Source organism: Monodelphis domestica, chromosome 5 (genome assembly GCF_027887165.1).
Source record: "Monodelphis domestica isolate mMonDom1 chromosome 5, mMonDom1.pri, whole genome shotgun sequence".
Lineage (NCBI taxonomy): Eukaryota > Metazoa > Chordata > Mammalia > Didelphimorphia > Didelphidae > Monodelphis > Monodelphis domestica.
Genome location: NC_077231.1, coordinates 59,861,286 through 59,885,218, shown reverse-complemented (window position 1 = coordinate 59,885,218; position 23,933 = coordinate 59,861,286). Strand labels below are relative to the sequence as shown.

General features: G+C 33.9%; 1 protein-coding gene across 1 annotated transcript in view; it reads right to left on the bottom strand.

Annotated features, from left to right (window-relative positions):
* Positions 1-23,933, bottom strand: part of PTPRQ (protein tyrosine phosphatase receptor type Q) — a 336,616-nt gene that overhangs the window by 254,625 nt on the left and 58,058 nt on the right. The window contains 4 exon segments of the mRNA XM_056798554.1: positions 4,544-4,690; positions 8,072-8,200; positions 11,390-11,639; positions 16,037-16,236. Of these exon segments, the coding sequence (XP_056654532.1) occupies positions 4,544-4,690; positions 8,072-8,200; positions 11,390-11,639; positions 16,037-16,236 (726 nt within the window).

Genomic DNA, 23,933 nt, shown 5'->3' with positions numbered 1-23,933 from the left:
TGGAGAATGGAGGGGAAGAGATATATTTGTGTATTTTAATGTAACAAATTAAAATTTTAAAAGACAATGAAATGATTTTTAAAAAGAAATTGATGGTAAAGTTGAGCAAAGGAGAGATAATGGGTCCATTTGTTTCTAGATTTAGAGCTGGAAAGAAACTAGGTAGATATCAGATTTAACTTTTTCATTTTACTGATAAGGAAATCAAGGCTCATAGAGGTTAAATAACTTGCCCCCAGAGTCACACATCTAGTAGTAGGTGCCACCTAGGAAGCTGGGTGATACAAATATCTAGGTGAGGACAGTGCTGGAACTGGAGTCAGAAAAACAGCTCAAATTCAATCTCAGTCATTTACTGGACTCAGTTTCCTCAGCTATACAATGGAGATAGTAAAAGCATTCATCTCCCAGAGTGTTTGTGAAAATCAAATGAGATTATATTTTAAAATTATTTTGTTGGGGGCAGCTGGGTAGCTCAGTGGATGGAGAGCCAGGACTAGAGATGGGAGGTCCTGGGTTCAAATTTGATATGGGTTTTAAAAAAGGGATTTGTTAATAGTAGCGATGAGTTCATTTGTCCAATGCTTGCAAGAATCAAATGGGATACTAGTTGTAAAATGGTTAGCTCAGAGTAGGCAGTATTCATTAAGTGTGTAAGGTACCAGGAATTCTCACCTCTAAATAATGGCATAAAAGAAAAACAGTTGGGGAAGATGCTTTACTCACAGGATAATTCTATTTAGAGTTGGAAGGGACCATAGAGATAGTACAGTCCAACCACCTCATTTTTCAGATAAGGGAAAAATGATTGACTTCCTTCAAATCACACAGAAAATAACAAAGTCTGGACACAAGACTAAGGCATCCCACTCTAACTCCAACATTCCCTGACCTCTGTGTCATTACATTTGTCCCCTGTGTTCAGCATGGCTAGTTTAGCTGAGCTGCTTAAATACTAAAATATCACAATCTGACTCCACTTTTAAGAGGGGCCATTGAATTGTAACTTGTTCAAGTCAAGGCATGATAGTCTTTTCCTTAATATGTGGCACTAATAGTAAAGTTATTATTATTTCTTTTAAAATTTTATTGATTTGAGGGCAGTTAGTTGGCTCAGTGGATTGAGAGTCAAGCCTAGAAACAGGAGGTCCTGGGTTCAAATTAGCCTCAGATACATTGTAGCTGTGTAACCCTGGGCAAGTCATTTAACCCCCCATTGCCTAGCCCTTACCACTATTCTGCCTCGGGGACAATGTGCAGTAGTAATTCTGAGAGGAAGCTAAGGACTTTTAAAATAAAAGTTTAATGAATTTTAAAAAATGATCATTGGCTAATTATTTCAGGTAGGTAATGCTAATGAGACTTAGACTGTGACTTCATTTCCTTAGTATGAGTATTCCTTTTACTTTTCAAGAACAGATATCCTATTAAGCCATCTTGGGCGACTTACAAATAAATATATGAAGGGAGGACTGGATAAAGCACAAAATAAATATGTGTTAGGGAAAATCCTTAACAAGTAGAGAAGCAGCCCCCTCCTCCAATCTTCACCCCTTTAGGCTGTAGTACCACTCTTAAATAAAAACAAGGCAAAGAAATCGAATTCACATGTGTATGAAGTATTAAGGTGTATACAATTGTTTACATCTCTCCTATTAGATTTTGAGCTTCTTTAGCATAGGGGCAGATTTGTGGGGTTTCTTTGTATCCCCAGTGTCTGGTACATAGTAGGCATTTTAGTCAATGTGAATTGAGTCATTAAAAAATTCTAGGTGATTGACTATAAAACATGGATCTCATCTTTCCAGTGTAGTAAATGTACTTTAAATATCTCTCTTTCTTGAAAGAAAAAAAAAAGCCTTAAGATTTTTCAAGTTCTTACAGGGCAAATAATATACACACACATACACATACACACATACAGATATATATATATATATATATATAGATATAGATATATATGTATATCTATAGATATATATAGATATATCATGTACACACAAAATATATGTATACTGTGTATTTTATATATATATATATATATATATATATACATACATTGTGTGTGTGTGTGTGTAGGTAAAGATCGAAGGAAAAAATGTCTACTTCCAAATATTTGCTGCCATCTAATGGTCAAATATATACAATTTTCTTCTGGTTAAATGTCCATTATTTTTCTCTGTCGTCCCACCAAATGGAAATAATTTTCTCATTTTGTTATATGTTAGCAATTATGTAGTATCTGAAAGCTTTTGAAATCAAGTCATTTTCCCAAATCTGAAAATTCCTAGAGAAAAAAAACCTCTTCTGTAGGTTTTAAATCATGAAGGGGCTATAGAGCTCACCGCATCTAACTCTTACTTTAATATATGAGGAAACTGATAGCCAAGCAGATGAATGACTTGCCCAGGATCCTAGGAGTAGTAAGTAACAAAGCCAGAATCAAATTCAGGGACTTTGAATCTGGTTCTGACTCGCTAATGAAGTGGGACTTGCATGATTATCCCCAAGAAGACAAGAAATTCAGTTCAATACTTGAGCATGTCTCTAAGTTTATTAGTAAATCTCTGGAGTGAAGAAGGAAATGGAAAATCATTTACCATCTTTATTTATGAATATGTGGCTTCTTTTGATATTTTTTGTTTAATATCCCTCATGCTTGTTGCACCCAACTATTTTTAAACAGCTATTTGGTATGCCATTCACACAGTCAACACCTACCTTTTTAGAGGAAGTATTATTTTATCTTATAATTGAGAGTGCCAATTTTTGTTGTAATAGGCAACGTATTTATAGAGTTTTTGCATTGTACAAAAATGTACATATATTTTCTAAAGATATACTAGATACTCTAGTTATTCTTTCCTGTTTAAAAATTGTGACTGTGTGTGTGTGTGTGTGTGTGTGTGTTTGCTCTAGATTTATGATCTCAAGGTATCGAGAGTACTTTGATGAGGGAACTCCTTCTGCTCATGCAGAGTCAAACTTCCTCTGCATCTACTAGTACTATAATGTGTCAGAGGGCACTCTGGCACTAAGCATTTGCTATGGTATAATTATATTATATTTAGAGATTTGGCATAAATAGCCAAATTGCAGATATCTGTGGCAACTGAATAATGAGAGAATAAAATATCTTTTCTTTAGTGTTTTAAGATTTTCAAAGCAGGGGGCAGCTTGGTAGCTCTGTAGATTGAGAGTCAGGCGTAGAGATGGGAGGTCCTAGGTTCAAATCTGGCCTCAGCCACCTCCTAGCTGTGTGACCCTGGACAAGTCACTTAACCCCCATTGCCTAGCCCTTACCACTCTTCTGCCTTGGAGCCAATACACAGTATTGACTCCAAGAAGGAAGGTAAGGGTTTAAAAAAAAAAAGATTTTCAAAGCAGTCATAGTCACCACAGTTACACAGAACAAATGTTCTGTTTTATAGATGAAGAACCCGAGGCTCTGAAAAGCGGACTATCTTGTCAATAATCATATAGGTGTAAAGACTTAGGGACAGTGAGGTAGCTGGGGATAGAAAGCCCAGCCTGGAGATGACATGCCCTTAGTTCAAATCTGACCTCAGACACTTCCTAGCTGTGTGACCCTGGGCCAGTCTCTTAACTACAATTGCCTAGCCCTTACCACTCTTCTGTCTTGGACTCAATACTTGGTTTAGATTCTAAGACAGAAGGGAAGGGTTTTTTTTTTTAATTTTGAGACAGAGACAGAGACAGAGATAGAGACAGAGAGAGACAGAGTGACAGAGAGAGACAGAGTGACAGAGGGAGAGAAAGAAAGAGACAGAGAAAGTAAGAGAGAGAAAGAGAGAGAAAGAGAAAGAGAGAAAGAGTGACAGAAGGAGAGAAAGAAAGAGACAGAGAGAGAAAGTAAGAGAGAGAAAGAGAGAGAGAGAGAGTGACAGAGAGAGACAGAGTGACAGAGGGAGAGAAAGAAAGAGACAGAGAAAGTAAGAGTGAGAAAGAGAAAGAGAAAGAGTGACAGAAGGAGAGAAAGAGACAGAGAGAGAAAGTAAGAGAGAGAGAGAGAGAGAGAGACAGACAGACAGAGACAGAGTGACAGAGAGAGACAGAGTGACAGAGGGAGAGAAAGAAAGAGACAGAGAAAGAGAGAGAATGAGAGAGAGAGAGAGATGGGGGGGGGGGCTGAAAACCAGGTTTCCTGACCCCAGATGTTTTTTGTATAATACCATGCTGACTCTATTAAATTAGTAAATGGGATATATTTTATATCACATATGTCAAAACACTAACATTGATCTCAAACTCTCAAGTGCAGCCTGAACCAGATTAAGATTGTAGTTGGGAAATATTTTTAAATAAATAAAACTATAATAAAACAGAGATAATGTTAATTTGTGGCTTTCTAAGTCTATAAATAAACTACAGGGATCTGTTTCTATTTGATTTAGACATCACTGCTTTACACAAGTTTCCAATAAATAATATTTAGCTATACATTCTATATTTTACTCACTACCCCAAAAGTTTCACATGTAACTTTTTAGAAATCTCATTTAAAAATGAACATTGTTCTTACCATCTGGAGGAGTGAAAATAGAAAGATTCGACTTGGGTCCCATTCCTGCACTGGTCTCAGCACCAACATATGTATAATATGTTGTATATGGTGTAAGATTAGTAAATGTAAACTTGAGGTCTTTGGTGCTATTATTCAAAATCAAACCTAAAAATAAGAAAAGTCGCATATTAAAAGCTTATGAAGTCAGTTCTACAATGAACAAGGTCATTATGACTTTGAATGCTAGACTCAGGTGGAGTGATGAAAATGCTAATTCATTTTCTATTAATCAAATACATATATATATCTATAACAAATGCCTATATATTGATTTTACAACCTACTTAAGTATAATAAATAATAACAGCTAATTATTTTTAAAAATATTATACCATTATTTTAAAACAATACAATATGGTCAATAATCTGACCTAATATACAATTATACACGTTTTGTTTTTATACCAATACTCCTACTGATAATTGGCAATGTTAAAAGTCCCAGATTATATTGTGGTTATATGATAAATTTGAAATTAAACTGTCCAGTGCTTCTGCTGGCTGGTGGAGTTGTGAATTGATCAACCATTCTGGAGGGCAATTTGGAACTATGCCCAAAGGGTGATAAAAGACTGTCTGCCCTTTGATCCAGCTCTAGCACTGCTGGGTTTGTACCCCAAAGAGATAATAAGGAAAAAGACTTGTACAAAAATATTCATAGCTGCACTCTTTGTGGTGGCCAAAAATTGGAAAATGAGGGGATGCTCTCCAATTGGGCTGAACAAATGGTGGTATATGTTGGTGATGGAATACTATTGTGCTAAAAGGAATAATAAAGTAGAGGAATTCCATGTGAACTGGAATGACCTCCAGGAATTGATGCAGAGTTAAAGGAACAGAACCAGGAAAACATTGTACACAGAGACCAAAATACTGTGGTACAATTCAATGTAATGGATGTCTCTACTAGCAGCAATGCAATGATCCAGGACAATTCTGAGGGATTTTTGAAAAAGAACGCTATATACATACTGAGAAAGAACTGTGGGAGTAGAAACATAGAAGAAAAACAAGTGCTTGATCACATGGGTCGATGGGGACATGTTTGGGGATGTAGACTCTAAACAATTACCCTAGTGCAAATATTAATAATATGAAAATAGGTCTTGATCAATGACACATGTAAAACCCAGTGGAATTGTGTGTTGGCTACAGGAGGGGGGTGGAGGAAGGAAGCGAAAGAACATGATTCATGTAACCATAGAAAATTATTCAAAATTAATTAATTAAATAAATAAACTTAAATTCTTCAAACTAAAAACTGTCCAGTGCTAGACCAATGTTCTAGTTTTATTGGAAGAGGGGTAGTAATAAGGAGCAATTAACCAAAGGAGAGGTAAAAATATAATGTTATCTTTTTTCTTTCTATACAATGTAAACAAACTATCTCATTGGATATAACCACTTGAGTCCTAATGGTATGTACAAATATCTTTTACATATACAATAATCTCTTTTCTATGACATATAAATAAAATATTAAAAATACACTGTATTTCTGGAAATTTGTGCTAGATATTAATTAGCTGTCATCCAAGTTGGTTATCCTATGTAAGAGAAGCCCTCCCGAACTAACAGCAACTATAGAAATATCAGCTGGCTAGTGTAGGAATTCATTTTGCTTGAGGTTACATATTTGTAACAAGTTTGGATTTTTCTGCCTTTTTTAATCAATGAAGGAGAAGAAAGTGTAAGGGAAAGATTTGGGAACTGAAACTAAACTAAACTAAACTAAAATAAAATAGGATTTTAAAAAATAATGCCAGGAGGAAATGTTGAAGCATTGTTTTCTCTTTCTATTTGTCACTATGTTGATATTCCTAATTGTAAAGCTAAATGTCTTTACATTTTCCCTTTTCCAAATTCATTTCACAGTCTTTTCTTTGGTATAGTACAGTTGTTACTAAGTTTTCAATTATCTTCTCTGTGGTTTCATGGTACTTGAATGTTTTCTTGCTGGCTGCTTATAATATTTTTTCTTTACTTAACACCACTGGATTTTGACTATAATATTTCTAGACAGTTTTAAATTTTTTGAGAATCTATTTTTATTTTATTCTCAAGTTCTAAAAACTCTATGAAGTTTCCTTGCAAATTCTTGAACTATGATCTCAAGGTTTTTTTGTTTGCTTGGTCATGGTCCTGAAGAAATCTAATAATTTTTCATTTGATTACAAAGTTGGTTGTTCTATAATAACTGTCTTGTATTTTCTTCTATTTGTCAATATTTTAGTTTGTTGTAATAATTTCTATATCTCATAGAATCATTGAGTTCTGTCAGTTCCATTTTACATTTTTTGGAGACCAATACCAGAGCCAGATACCCCCCTCCCCCTTCTCCTTTAAACTTTCTATTCTCATTTGCATTTTTCTTCCTTAACTCTAATTTAGGTATATTTCATTTTAAATTTTTCCCTTTTTTCCCACCACTCTTACACTTCCTGTGGCTAAAGCGTTCGTTTCTTTGTTATAGTCACTGTTTTCTCTTATTTATTCATATTTTAAGCCTTCATTTTGCCCTGATATTTTAAATTGACTGGAGCTACTCTTAATAGAATATCACAGACATGGAATTACCAGACCAGAAGTGTAAAAAAAGCAGACCATCAATGAGAAAGACAAAGAATGGGAATTAATATAGGAAAATAATCAATGTGTTGCCCTTACAAAAAGAAAGGATGATGTGAATGTATGAGATTGGAAGGTAGTCATAAAATAAATAATGTCTAACATTTATAACATGCTTTAATGCTTATAAAGCACTTTCCAAAGATTACCTCATTTTATCCTCACAATTCCTCTAGGAAGAAGGGGCTATTATATTCACAATTTATAGATGAGGAAATTCAGGCAAAGAATAAGTGAATTTCTCGTCACCACACATATAGTAAGTAGCTGCCTTGGTCTGGATTTGAACTCAGGTTCTTTCTTGACCATATATCCCATGTAATACACAATGTACCATTTTTAGGCACCTCTGAATATATAGCAAATACACAAAAAAGTCACAAATGTCTGGGAAGCAAAATAGGTTCAGCCAATCAACTTTCCAATAATATAAAATCCATCCATTATTAAGTACCAATAATTTGTCCCCTCTGCCCTTTTTTGTTTTTCATTTATTAAAGTTTAAAAGCAACCTCAAAATATAGGCATTGCCTTAAGACTAAATGAATTTATAGCAAATGAGCAATCCAACTAGAAAGATTTTAGGAAATAGGAGTCTCTCCATTGTTCCTAATAATGAACAACTGTATTAAAAGCTATACTACCTCATTACTGAATGAATTAAACAGATTATATTTTGCACAGCATGGCTAGCTACATTCTCTTTGCAATAAAACATTTTAAAAAGTCTCAAATTTCCTTATTATGTTTCAAGTCCATGCTTTGTATAGAACAGTCCTGAGTAAGTCACAGAAACCTAGCTGCCTCGTATCATGATCCTTCCCCCAAAAGGTGACCATAAAAGTGTTTTGGACTTACCAGCTGGGCCATAGAGTTCAACTCTATAGCTAAATTTTCCTGTTACTATACTTGGTGGATCCCAGGAAAGAGAGAAAGAGTTCTCTGTTATGTTGCCTGTTGCCAAATTCTGTGGTGGATCTTCAGGGACTACCAAAAAAAAAAAAAAACCACACACACACACATTAACATATTATTGTTATTTATTTATATTAATTAGCTTTACATAATAAATAAGAATTGAGTATGGAATTTCATTGTGGGGACAGAGATAGAGACAGAGAATGAAAGAGACAGATATTTTAAATTAGAAATATATATATATATTTTTTTTTAAAAGAGAAAAATAACCATATCAACCTGAAAAGTCTGAAGGTAAAATATGTACATTGATCATTTTCATCTAGCTATACTCTTCTGGACTTTTCCAACATGGCCAGAATTTTCAAACTATAAGATCACTTCTGCCCTGAACTTCACACTTCCTCAGTGTCTTCTACTTCTGGGGTCCTTCTCTACCTCTCCTTGGAGGGTAGACAGTGAAGAGTTCCTCAAATGGTTTTCATTTAAGAAGAGGGTCTGGGGGCCAGCTAGGTGGTTCAATGAATTGAGAGGCAGGCTTAGAGACAGGAAACCTAGGATTCAAATATGGCCTGAGACACTTCCTAGCTTGGTGATCCTGTGCAAGTCACTTAACCCCCATTGCCTAGGCGTTATTGCTTTTCTGCCTTGGAATCAAAACACAGTATTAATTCTAAGACAGGAAGTAAAGGAGGAAGAGGAGGAGGAGGAGGAGGAGGAGAGGAGGAGGAGGAGGAGGAGGAGGAGGAGGAGGAGAGGAGGAGGAGGAGGAAGAGGAGGAGGAGGAGGAGAGGAGGAGGAGGAGGAAGAGGAGGAGGAGGAGGAGAGGAGGAGGAGGAGGAAGAGGAGGAGGAAGAAGAAGAAGAAGAAGAAGAAGAAGAAGAAGAAGAAGAAGAAGAAGAAGAAGAAGAAGAAGAAGAAGAAGAAGAAGAAGAAGAAGAAGAAGAAGAAGAAGAAGAAGAAGAAGAAGAAGAAGAAGAAGAAGAAGAAGAAGAAGAAGAAGAAGAAGAAGAAGAAGAAGAAGAAGAAGAAGAAGAAGAAGAAGAAGAAGAAGAAGAAGAAGAAGAAGAAGAAGAAGAAGAAGAAGAAGAAGAAGAAGAAGAAGAAGAAGAAAGAAGTTAAGAAAAAAAGAAAGAAGAAAGGGCTGATTTCTCCAAGGGGCTCCCTCCTCAATTTCCTTTCCCACTTTTCAGCTTCCTCTGGTGTACTGTCTTTGTTCTGATTGTTATACACTTGTTGAGTGCAGGAACTCTCTTTTGCCTTTGTATTCCTAGCACTGAGCACATAAAAGTCATTAATAAATGTATGTTAACTGACTGATCAGACTAATTTGTCATTAATGTTGATTATGGTAGATATTTTAACATGGTACATGTTATTTACTTATGAATTGTCTTATGATTCAATTTTACTGAGATTTTTATCTCTGTAGTAATTTTAGATAAATTTCAACCAGATGACACGTGGTTTGTTGCATCATCTCTGAAAAGCAGCCAATGGCTTGAACACACTTTTAAAACCATTGATGCCATGTTTACTGGTGGATCTATTAACAACCATAGCAGAAATGTGGACCGAGCTCCTGGTTACCACTGGCAGGTTTATTTATATCTTATATTAATATTTGGTATTTCAAAATTAGAGGAATGTTTACTTTAGTTATCTAAATCAATACTACTTATTTTTCATATTGCTTAATCTATGCTTCTTGTCAAACATTTTATGCATAAAGACTTTTAACTGAAAAAGGTAGTTAAATTGATCTAAATAAGATTTCTCAAAATATTTCCAGCGTAACACTTTTTTTAAATCTAACATTAATAAAAGTATTTCTAACTTTGATGAATAAGAAAGATGATGGGGGAGATAATATCATTCAAAGATGACTCACACAACCAAAAATCCAAAATAAAATACTTTATGAAGCTAAATGTCAAATACAAATGATTAATCACCATAGGGGAAAAATGATTTGTTACTTGAACCATTTTTAGGAATTAAAATCGAATTGGTTCATCAAATATTTTTCCTTTTGACTCTAATACTATTAGAGCTAAAATGTCTAGTGTTTGGTACACAGGACACAGGGATTATAATAACTTTCGTTTCATAACTACTTTGGTTACAAAATATATAAATCTGAAGTGTACCCACCTGAATAGGCATGTAAATCTTAGACAAAATATTTTTGCATCAAGAAGAGAATGGGTAGCATTTAAAAATTTATATTGAAATCCATAAGACTTTATTAGTGTTGGGATTTCCAGGAGTACTGCTGGCCTTAAAGAGAGCAAAATTAATGATAAAGGCTAACATCAAAGGATTTAGGGTTGTAAGGATCCATCCATGAAAGACAGCATGGCATGATGAATTCTGAGCTTGTCTTTAAATCCTGCTTCAGAAAATATACTGGCAGAGTGATCCTGAGGAACTCACTTGCACTTTCAGTGGCTCAGACACTTGCAAAAATTATAATTTGGAGAGAAGTTGACAACCTTCACTGATAAAGGGAGTTTCCTCTTTGGAAATTCCTTATACTCATTAATTCATAGAGTCAACAAAAAATAAATTAGGAATGTAAGGGGTCATTGAATTCAATTCTCTTTTTTACAAAAAAGGATTTAGAGCAGGGTTCTTCAAATATTTGTGGGTCTGGTAATCTGAAAAACCTGTGTACCTCTTCTCAAAGTAAATGTAATAAGCAGTAAATGTTTTTGTAAAATTAATAAATGACAATATATAAGATTACAAAAGCAAACAAATATATTGAAACCCAGTTATCAAAATATATTTTGAAAAAAATATCACAGAACCTAGATTGACTCCTTAATTAACAAATGAATTACTAATATACTATTTATATAATGAAAGGAAAGGAAGGAAGGAAAGGAAAGAATGAAGGAATGATTAAAAATGGTAAGAGTTATATTCAAAGGAACTAGACTAAAGAAACCTATTTTCAATTTCTTTCTCTCTTTTTTGGTTTTGTTTTTGATATCATCTTTACTTCCTCTGTCCTTACTAGGACATGAAAAGATTCTCAGAGATTTGAAGTTGCTTTATCAGATGTTATTAATGATTTTTGTTGTTTTAAAGAAAGACCTCCAAAAGAAAAACAACCAATAAAGAAAACCTAAATAAAAGTATTATGAGATCATTTTGATTCATTTAAAATATGCATTGGCTTTTTTCATAGTTTAAGTCCTCTCCCTCTCCCTTTCTTCTTCCCATTCCCCAATCCCCACAAAAAATACACACCTGATTCAGGTGTTCTGACGATGGTACTGTCGATGTAACCTGCTTCTGTAGTAACAGCAGAGACTTCAAACAGATATGTGGTATATGGCCTTAGGTGAGTTACTACAAAACTGATTGGTTCATTCCACACAGAACTTTTTCGACTCATTGCCAGAGCATTGGGCATATATGTGACACGGGGAGGAGATGTAGCTCTACCAGAAGTTGGTGAAGGTCTGGTCGTACTCCACAAAAAAGACTCACTGTTCTCCTATTGAACAAAATGATTTGATGTGAATGGAAAAGCAAACAAATAAACAATGCAATGGTGTGTCTACTATAATCTGATGCTCACTGAAAGTCAATCAATCAGTCAGTCCATAAATATTTCTTTATTAAGCACTTAGTATGTACAACAGGAATTGTGCTAAGGGCTGTGGACAAAGTAATATAGTGAAAAGCACTTCTCTAAGATCTTGAGATTTAGAAATAACTAACATTTGTATATTGAATTAAGGTTTGCAAAGTCTTTTATTTTTTTACTTTTACTTTTATTATCTCATTTAGAGTCAGCTATGGTGGCACAGTGAAGATAGAGAACTGAGCACAGAGTCAGGAATATTTATTATTATCTGCATTTTATAGATGAGGAAACTGAGGCTAAGAGAAGGTAAGTAACTTGTTAGGTTTACATGGCAACTAAATGTCTGTGACAGGATCAGAACACAAGATATCCAAATTCCCAGGCCAATATTCTATACCACCATCTATTAGACTCAGATATACCTGAGAGTCCCCTTCCAACCCTGAAAAGCTGTTTGATCATTTCTTAAATCATCTAAGGTTTCTGAACCTTAGTTTCTTAGTGTATGAAATGAGAATAATAATAGCTGTATTATGAGAGTCAATACAGTCAAGGGCAGTAGCCTCTAAACATTCTGATCACAAAACCCTATGAATAATACATCTATATGCAGGTATAAAGATATATGTAATATATAATTACTGATCTAAATATATATATATATTTTATGAGTACGTTCCCATATGTATATATTTACTTATTTATAAATTATATACAAATGCTATTGCACTAGTGATTATGTATATTTTTAAGATTTTATTGTATATTTTATGATTTATCTAAATGTATCTAATATATCTAATATCTAATATATCTAAATAGGAATGAAAATGAAATTTTCATTTAAATAAATAAATAATTAAAAATTATAAGGATAAAATTATATTTGGTCTTAAAGTAAATTGGGAGATATTGGAATTTATTGAGTAAAGTAGTGACATGATCAGAATATTACTTTAGGAAAACCATTTTGGTAGCTCTGGGAAGCTCTGATTAGAGAAGGGAGAGATGTGAAACTGGGGACCACTTGGGAGGTTTTCACTGGTCCAAAAGAGGGCAAGAGCTTGACTGATGTGGAACGAAGAGAAAAGGGCAGGTGTAAGACATGTAGAGGTAGAAATAATGAGAATAGGCAACTAGTTGGATTTAGATGTCGAAGGAAAGTGGAGAATCAAAGCTGAAATGGTAAGAACCTGGGTGACTGAAAGGATAATAATTCCCTTAAATCTAACAGGGACATTTGAAAGAGAAGATAATATACTGATTTCTATAACGAAGATCATAATGGAGACCATTCATGCCTAATCATTCTGTGTGACTCATTCTGTCTTAGCCAAAATGGAAAGGAGGAAGGCAAGGTTATTGCTAACCATTCATCATTCTCAGGACAGAATGCATTCTTAGTAGGTGCTTGCCACAGCTATAAAGTCATCTGGAGGTTGAGGCTTAGAATGGACTTTTCCCAATGGCACCTACATAGTTGTTGCAGCAAATGCCTAGGAATCACGAGGGGCTGATTGTGTACTCAGAAAGGGGAAATCTTGGGGCACTCATACAGCAGAGAGGAGCCAAGTTCAGGAATGTTGAAGGATTAAGTATAAGTGTTATCATGAGAGTTGGAGGCTACCCATATTTCCATTTTTGTCATGGACAGGTTGGGGTCAATCTATGATACCTCTAAGATAAAGAACCTCACTTTGAGAACTCTGGTGTAATAGATAAATAACTGACCTCAGTGTCAAGAAAATTTGGCTTTGAAATCCACTCCAAAATTATTGGCTATCTGACCACGAACAAGACACTTAATATTTAATTGTTCCAACCAGTTCTCTAAGATTATATAATTTGCAGATTTTTTTATCTCAATTGCTCTTCTCAGTTGATAGAGGGAGACACTTAGAGACAACTATCCAGTTGAAAACATATATCCAGTAAAAAATAAAGAAATAAGTGATAATTGTAATACCTATCTCACCAGCTTATTGTGAGGATCAAAACAGTCTATGGGTATAAAGCACTTTGTAAACCTTAAAAAGAAATGTCAACTTTAATATATTTAACATAATTTAGGTTGCCTTTGATAAGTTCTTACTCTATGCCTTCAAACACTCTACTAGCTTCTAAAGAGACAAAGAAAGGGACGGATAAACACATCCCTTCCCTCAGAAAGCTTATAGTCTAATGGGAAAATAGCATTCAAATATAGTATAAATAAATATGTATTTATAAATTTAGATGTAAAATATAAAATTATAGATATATGTACATTATAAAACAGATTTATACATATGTATTTGTAAATTAAATACAAATTCATAAATAATAAAATCTAAAATATGAATAAAAATGAATATGTAAATATGCATATATAAAATAAAAATTAGTTTCAAAAGGAAGGTACATAGTTGGTATTTAATAAATACTTGCTGATTATTTAATTTCTAATGATCAGTTTTCTCTCTACCAATTAGAAATCTCCTATATATAGCATTATGCAAAATGCCTCAGGGTTAGAATTCCAAGTTATATTTCTTTGTGTATATGCATAAGTGCATATATAAATGTATACATATAGATTTCTATGTATATATATATACAGATATGATATGTGAATAAATGTTTTTCACATCACAAATAAGTGCAAATATAAGATTCTATGGACACTCACTCAGATTACTTTTTACCTCTTTTAAATCAAGAATTAGACTAAGAATTTCTTAGACTTTAATGTCCCCTTCCTTCAGTCTTGCTCTCAACTGTTTCTACTCCCATCTGGAAGTTATCTCTGCCTCTTTAACTCTCTCATGGCATTTTACTTAGTCCCCACCCATGAATGTTATTTTTTTCCTTATAGTTGTATTCCCTGCCTTATTCACTAAAAAATCCTGTTGTCTTTGAAACTCGAATATTGCTTTACATCAAGCCTTTCCTGAAGTCCTCAATTTCTATATCCCACTCAACTCCAAACATGTCCTTCTTGCTCTATTATTTTTATTTTTTTAAACCCTTGCCTTCCATCTTGGAGTCAATACTGTGTATTGTTTCCAAGGCAGAAGAGTGGTAAGGGCTAGGCAATGGGGGTCAAGTGACTTGCCCAGGGTCACACAGCTGGGAAGTGTCTGAGGCCAGATTTGAACCTAAGACCTCCCATCTCTACGCCTGACTCTCAATCCACGGAGCTACCCAGCTGCCCCCGTTGCTTTATTTTTTGTTTAATTACTGTGTGCCTTTATATGTGTATTTGTTTTGCCCAAGAGATAATGACCTTGAAAAGAAGACTCCTGTTTTTTGTCTTTTTACCTGTAGTGCCAACCACAATGCCTAGAAATAGCACGTGGCTTATAAATATGTATTGTTGGATGACAAAGACTAGTCTAGAGCTTTCTTGAATGAAGCACTGTAGTCATATTTAGCATCACATAATCACTTCCATTTTAGACAAAAACCAATAGAATTGGGCGATATCTACAACCTTTGGACTATGATTCAAAGGGAGGTTACAAAGTTATTCCATTGAGTCAGGACTCCAAATGCTATCATTTTCATAATTACTTTTCAGTCATACTTTCCAAAAGCTGAACAAATGGCTCTCACATATGTATTGGTATCTTCTAATGTACTTTTCCCTCCCCTCCTGAAAGGGTTTATGACTTTATCAGTGTAAGGAACTCCTCAGGAGGAAATTTGTTCTACCAATAAAGATTGGTAACTCTTCTTGGCTTGAAAGAGTTTTTTGGGTCACTGAAAGATCATCACTTGACCTCAATCACACAGTCTGCGCACCAGAGATGGAACTTGAAATCAGGTATACCTATAATACAATATTACCTCTCTTTGGGAGATACTTTGGCAATTGTAAAGAGTTTTTCTAAGAGTGTTTGGCTTTTGGATGAATTTTACTATTATAATAAAATAAAAATTAATTTTAAAACATTACTAAATTCCTGGTTACTTTTATGTCATCATGTATAGTCATCATGTCATAAAGATATATATATATCGTGATATAAAAGTTGTCATGAATTCTTGGTCAACAGATTCCAATCATATGATTGCTATTTGAAAGGAATCCAAAAAGTACTTTTATGTTAAAAAAAAAAAAGGTTTTGCCAAATAGCATGACTGCTATCATATGGGAGGAGATGGGATTCATGGACGTTTTTGACCTTAAGAAAAAAAAAAGAGGTCCTTATTTTTTTTTAAAAATTGGGGAATTATATAGCTCTTGATAAAGATACATTAAATTTAATGAAACAACTTTTTTGGAAATGACCAAAATATGGAAAGCATTTTATGATACTTACATTACATTCTGGTAGCTTCCCTGACAGAAGATCCTCCACTTTAATAGAGACGTCTTTCACAATGATGCCACTTCTTGCGTGCTTGACACTGATCTTGAAGCTGGTGATCTTACCATTTGGTTGCCGAGGCAAATACCAAATTAGATTGACTGCTGAATAATTGAAGGTCTCCACAGTGAGATTTACCACTTTGCCTGGAGCTAGGAAAAAATCAATGAGCTACAATTACAAATATTACTTTAAAACTGAAGAAAGTAAATCATTTCAACTTTTTGACAGTTTTTATGTGATTTTTAAAGACTTGATGAATCAGATGAAATATACTTGGGAGGATCATTTTAAAATATTCTTAATAAGAAGTTACTCAGAATAAAGAAAGGGGTAACAGTTGTCTTTAGTCAGTAGCAATTTTTGTTTAAATTTAATGCTCACTATGATGGAACCCATATATTTTACTATGAATAATGTTTGTTTCAAGCATGTCTTTTATGTCAATTAGATATATAATTGTTCTATACTTGATCTATATTGTACCACAAGTAGTTTTCCAATACCTTTTGGAGAAGACTCTAGATAAGATTCAAGCTTAAACTGTAAGTGGTTTTCAATGGGGTCTCAGGGTAAAAGCATAAAGAACAAAAGACTATAAAGAAAATTCCATTTATCTATAAAAATCAGCCACTTCTACAGTTAGAGAGTTTCCCAGAGCACATAAAGGCTAAGTAATTTGTTCATGTTTACAATAGCCAGTTTGTATCATAAGCAAGATTTGAACACAGGTCTTCCTGGCATTGACCATTGGCATGGCAGAGAATGACCAACTACAATCCTTATGGTAAGACAGAGGAAGATCTGCTCTGCCACTCCACTCGCTAGATCCTTGAACACTGACAATTGACCTGTCACCTTAAGAACTCATGGAGTATAGATAACTCTTGAAGGTACTCTGTCAAAAATGGAGAATTCACGACGTAGAGAATAATATGAAATAATAATGGAAAGCATGTGGACATCATTTAGAGGAAGGTTTTGGTTGCCAGGATGAGGATGCTCTATTTTACCACAGAGGCAAAACAGTCACTAAGGACCTCTGACTAGCAGAGTGACAGTAAACTTTGGGTTTTTTTTTAATATCACTAACATTAAATATATTTGAGAAGTGCTGTGTTTTTTATATAATTCTCATTACATAGAGATAAAGTAAATGAGCCATGTAGGTAATCTGAGCACAATCATCCCCAAAAGACTTTTCATGCTTAATGATGCATTTATGCCTTATTTTCAATAAGGAAGAAGAACAAGAATATAGGTGAGGTAATGACTTTTCTCTTTCAAACTGAAATTATTGCTCGGAACTAGGAAACAGACAGTTTGGTGTAAGAGCTAGGTAGAAGGACTTGAGACAGAAGAACCGAGATCCAAAGTCTCTCACATCCAGTGGCTATGAGTCCCTGAACCAGTCAGTGCTCTAGATAACGCTTAAAGAGTTTAGGTTGCCAATAAGCATGGAAGTGTGTTTCTCATGAATGTCAAATCACTTGCCTTCCCAAGGAGTAGAGGATGAGCAGGAGGAAGAAAGGGAATTTGGAACTCAAAATTCAAAAAATGAATATTACAATTTTTACATGTAATTCAAAAATAATGAATGTAATAAATATTTTTTTAATTCTAGGTTGCAAGGAAAACACCAATCTGCACTGATTGAGTGAGTTCCCCCAATGAGTCATTTGCCAAATAAATGAAATCACCTATCCAGTGTGGAAACAAATATTCATTTATTTATTTTGAAACCCTTCTGAGTTAGAACCAATACTCTGTGTCGGTTCCTATACAAAAGGATGATAAAGTTTAACAATGGGGTTTAAGTGACTCTTCCAGGGTCACAAAGCTAGGAAGTAACTGAGATCAAAATTTTCACCATTCTGATTTCCTTTCTCTAAATACTATCTAACCACAATTCTATTCTCAACCAGTGTCCCTAGAACTGAACACAATAGTCCAAATGGTGCCTGTCTAGTTCAAAGTACAATGGAATTATCACTTTCTGATTCCTAGGAGTTACGTATCTGTCTCTCTCTCTTTTTTAAATTCTTGCCTTCCATCTTAGAATCAATACTGTGTATTGGTTCCAAGGCAGAAGAATGGTGTGGGCTAGGCAATTAGGATTAAATGACTTGTCCAGGTCACACAGGTAGTAGGTGTCTGAGGCCACATTTGAACTCAGGATCTCCAATCTTTAGGTCTGTGTCTCAATCTACTGAGCCACCTACCTGCCCCAATCATGCAGATTTTTTTTTCACTACCACATCCTACTTCTGACTCATATTATGCTCAGATTCCACCATTTGTATTGAAGGAAAAAAACCTTTTTTCCATAACAATGCCTGTCTATCCGTTACTCTATCATCTTGTCAGTCAATCCATCAGTCAGTTAATCAGAAATATTTATTAAGGACTTATGTGCCAGGCACTGTTCTAATGCTGGGGATATTTTTTAATGGAGCAGGGGAACAAGGGTAATGATCCTTGCCCCAAAGGAGCTCACATTATAATGGTAGAGACAACATGATAATAACTTTGTATGTATGAGACAAATACAGAATAAAGGAAAGCCATTCTCAGAAGGAAGACATGGAACATAAGCAGTATTACCCAAAAAAAGCCTCCAAAAACATAAGGATTTGAACTGAAGATAGAGAACAGGAAAGTTAGGAGGCAAATATGAGGAGGGAAATAATTTTAGATATGGGGACATCCAATGAAAAGGCATGAAGTAGATAGTATCAAATATAGAGCATCTGTCTGAAGCACGCTCATTCTCTCTCACCAACCTCTTCCTCTTTGTAAAGAATAGGAGCAAAGATGGAAGTATAAGAGCATAGAATTCAAGGGATCCTAGATAGCACAATTGATAAAGAACCAGACATAGAGTCAGGAGGATTTGGGTTCAAATGTGCCCTCAGACATTTCCTAGTTGTATTATCATTTAATGCTGATTGCCTAGTCCTAATTGCTCTTCTGTCTTAGAACTGATACTAAGACACAAGGTATGGGTATAAAAAAGAGAGAGAATAGAATTGAGAGCAATCCACAATTAACAACCACAACCTGAATATATATTGGATGAAATCATTCAAAAGCCAGAAGAGAGAAGAATGGTTTAGAAAGAAATAATGCTACAAAATAGAAATATATTATTTATAATAAATGTACTTGAATCATAAGGATTTAAAGAGAGTTAAAATGAGAGGCTGGAGCAAGCAAAATCTGTTGTGTTTCAGCTAAATTAAAAAAAGTAGAAGTAACAAGTATGATATCAGTAAATTTAGATTTAATAAGAAAAGTGATAGTCAGAGAACTACATTATACTTAAAGGTATCATTAATAATGAATCAATAGCAATATTTAACATATGCAACAAATTTATAATAGAAAAATGAATCAAATTTTCCAGGGAGAAATGGACATTAAAATTATAATAGAAGGTGATTTTCAATGTATTCCTTTCAGATCTAAAGAAAAATAAGAAAGAAGAACCTGAATAGAGTTTGAGACAAATTAGAGATGACATATAAGCCATAGAAATTAAGGTAAAAGAACAAAAAGGAGCTCGTATATTTCTTGGTTTCACATGGCACTATGACAAAAACTGCCTATATATCCATATATTTTGCACATAAATACTTTATGAAAAGTACATAAAATAGAAATTCTAAACAAAAAAAATACTGATATCATTGCAATAAAAATTATATTTTTGGGACTTTGAAGAGATCATTAAAATTAATGAAACACAATATCTTCTTTTTGTTTAGTAATTATTGTTCATTTCTGACTGTTTCCCTTTCTGGGATTCTCTCTTGGCAAAGATACTGTAGTGGTTTGCCTTTTCCTGCAGCTTATTTTACAGATGAGAAAACTGAGGCAAAGAAGTGATTTGCCCACAGTCACAGATGTGGTAAATGTATGAGGTCAAATTTGAACTCAGGTCTTCTTGACCCCTGGCCCAGCATTCTACCCACTGTGCCTCTAATGAATTGGTCCATTAAAGAACTAAATATAAAAACAGTATGCAATTTCATCAAAGAAAATTACAATAACAAAGCAACATGCCAAAATTTACAATATTCAGATAAGATTTATAACTAAAGAACAAAATAGAAATTCTAAAAATACGAGGTTAACAAAATTTTAGTAAGATCTAAAGCAAAAAATAAATAAGATGGTTTTAATAACAATAAAATAATATGATTTTTAAAAATTAAATTAAAAACCAAACAATTCAAAAGGAAAAATTAAATGAATTTTAAAAGGAAAATTCATAATCATTGGAGGTAATAGAGAAAAATTTTGGAAGATATTTTTGCCTAGTGCTAATGCTAATATAGTTGCTAGCAGAAGAAAAGGATGAATGCTAATAAAAATGTAAAAAACCCATGTTAATTAAAGGAAAAATAGAACATTTAAATAACCCAATATCAGAAAAGTAAATGTCTACAAATAAACTCCCAAAGAGGACAAAACTAGGGCAAGATGGATTTACGCATGAATTCTAGCAAGTATTTAAAGAAAAATTAATTACAATATTGCAAATAGAAAAAGAAGAGACCCTACAAATTTCTTTATATAATACAAATATTATTTTGATATCTAAACCAGAGGGAGTCAAAATAAATTAAGAAAAATATGTACCAAAATGACTAATGATCACTGATACAAAAACAAAATTAAGATTTGAGAAACAGCAACAACATTCTATAACTTGGATTTATATCACAAGTTTGGAGTTGGCCTAATATTTTGGCAAATACCTATGCAAAAGAGAGTAAGGAAAACAAAATAAAACTATCATATTGATAAAAGCAGAAAATGTTTTTGACTACATACAACAGTCATGTCTGTTAAAATTGTAATAAATGGATTTTTCTTTGATATAGTCATATCTATGTAGAAACAAAATTAATCATTTTAGTATGGAATAAAATAAACTAGAGATCTTATTGCTAAAAAGGTTAAGCAAGAATGCCTATTATCACCATTACTTTTTTGATATACAGATAGAAATAGTAGTTATGGTAATAAGAAAAAGAAGTTAACAGAATGAAGATAGACAAAAAGGAAAAAAATTTTTTCTTAGACAGCATGATGGTTTAAGTAGAGAATTCCAAAAACAACTAAAAAAATGGAAATAATAACTTCATCAAAGTTCAGGAAAATCCACATTAAATCAACTGCATCTAGATAGGCAGACACAGATAGATAGATAGATAGATAGATAGATAGATAGATAGATAGATAGATAGATAGATAGATAGATAGATATGGAGAGAGAAATAGAGAGAGAGATCACAAATATATAGCAAAAAACTAGGAATTGGGGGAGAACCCAAATAGTATGATTCTAAATAAATTCATGAAATGAAATATTAAGATGATGATATGGATGTTTGGAATGGGAAATTGGAAGACCTCAATGAGCTGATGAAAAATGAAGTGAGCAGAATTCAAAGAACAATTTCTAAAAATGACAACTATTTTAAAAGAACATGTTTGAAAGGTTAGAGAATTCTCTTTTTCATGTTGGATTTGAGTTCTCTAAAGGATATCCAGTTTGAGATATCCAAAAAGTAGTCAGTAAAGTAGAACTAGACCTCAAGAATGAGAGGAATGCTAGATATATAGATCAGTCATCTTTACAGTGAAAGTAAATCCACAGTTGCTGATGAGATCATCAAAGCCACATTTTTTTAATCCAAATGTAAAACTTTCATCCAAATTCATTTTTACCCAATTAGATTCAGCCCAGTTATCTAGGCTGTCAAGATAATTTTGGCACTTGACTTTGGCATTTCGTGTATGCTAGCTTTAGGCATGACATCTATCCTTTCATGTGAATTATTGAGAAAATATTAAACAATATAGGTAAAACAAAGTGTTTAGCTATTCCACTGAAGACTGACTATGTTGATATTGACCAATTTAGACTGTGTTTTGAGTCTACACAATCAGTCAGTTCTTTTATCTATATCTGATCCACTCCTGTTTGTCTTTATCACACAAAATAGGTATCAGAGCAGGAATTTGGTGGCAGTTATAAACTAGTAACTCTTGAATGTTACAGAAACCCTCACCTACATTGCTCCTGTGATCTTTGGCTCTGCTCTTTTTCTCCCCTTTCTATCTTCTTGGTTGCCTTCTATAGTTCTTCCTCTTCTATAGTTATTCTTTACTTTAAACATGGGTTAACATGAATTAAGATGTGTTAAGTCAAGAATGTCTTCTCATTTCTCTTCTCTCTCTAAATGGTTTCTATTGTTAATTTCATCTATGTGATAGCTTAAAATGTTATATCAATGCAGAAGTTTATAGTATTTATTTATCTAGCCCCAAATTCTCTTCTAAGCTCCAGTCGTATATAACAATTGGTTACTGGAAATCTCCACCACAACTTTCTCTTTAACACCTCACAAACTAACACATCCAGAAATGAATTCATTGTCTTTCACCATAAATATACCTATAACAACTTCCCCACTTTTAATAGCAAAAACAAAAACCAAACAACACTTTTATGTGTCTGTTATGTGTCAGGAACTGGACTAATTCTTTAGAATACAAAGGAAAAAAGAAACAGCCTCTACCATCAAAGATCTGACATCCCGCCCAATGGAGAACTTGTTTGCGCAAGACATACATAAAGCACAAACAAGGCAACCTCAGATGGGAAGGCACTACCAGCTGATGGATACCAGGAAAGTTTCATGGGGAAGATGACACTTGATTTGAAACTTGATGGAAACTGGATTCAAATAAACAAAATCAAGAAGAAAGAGCATTTAAGGTATGGAAGAAAACCATTGCAAAGCTGTAACACTGGGAAATAAGGGGTCACATATGAGAAACAGTATCAAGACCAAGATGGCTAGAACAAAGAGTGCACAGAAGGGAATAACTTATAAAGAGATTGGAGAGCTAAGAATAGGCTATATTGTATAAAGCTTTAAATGACAAACAGAAGAGTCCTTATTTGATCCCAATCATCCAGACTAGAAACAGCAGTTACCTTTGATACATCCTTCTCCCTCCCTCCAAATGTCAGTTGGGGATCTATAACCAACTCCTGTTCATTCTAACTCGGCAATCTCACCTGTATATATTCTTTTACCTGTACTCATTTCAATGAATTTATTTTAGAACCTTACCATCTCTTGCCTAGACTATTGAAATAGGTCTATAAATTATCTCCTTAAATTCAATATCTCATTTCTCCATCCATCCTTCACTCTACAATCAGGGGGTGGGGGGAATGGTTTAAACTTATTTATTGTATCCCTGGGTTCAGGGAGCAGAAAAGGAGAAGATGTGAGGAGTGCACAGAATTTGCTTATCATCTCCCCCATTAAAATACAAGCTTTACAAAAGCAGAGCTGTTTTTAATTTTCTTTGTATCTCCAACATGTGTCACAGTTCTAACACACAGAAAGAACTTTTTTTTTAAGTCCCTACCTTCTGTCTTAGAATTGTTAACTAAACATTGGCCAGGGTCACACAACTGGGAAGTGTCTGAGACCAGATTTAAATCAAGGACCACCAGACTTAGCTCCCTATTTACCAAGCCATGTAAGCTGCCCCATAGTTAGAATTTACTGTTTGTTGACCAAATGACCAGTTTGTAAAATGTCTACACTTAGGTCCCATTCTACTTACTCAGTTTAATTTTTCACTATTTTCATTAATTTAAGTCTACATTTCAAACAATCTGGACTTTTAGCTTTTCTTCAATTTCTTCCTAAATTAATCTAGAACCTAAACTATGGAGAGATTGGACTGTTCTGCTACATTTTTCCACTTCCTAACTTATCTCTTCTGGGGAAGACAACCGCCATCTTCCTAGTTG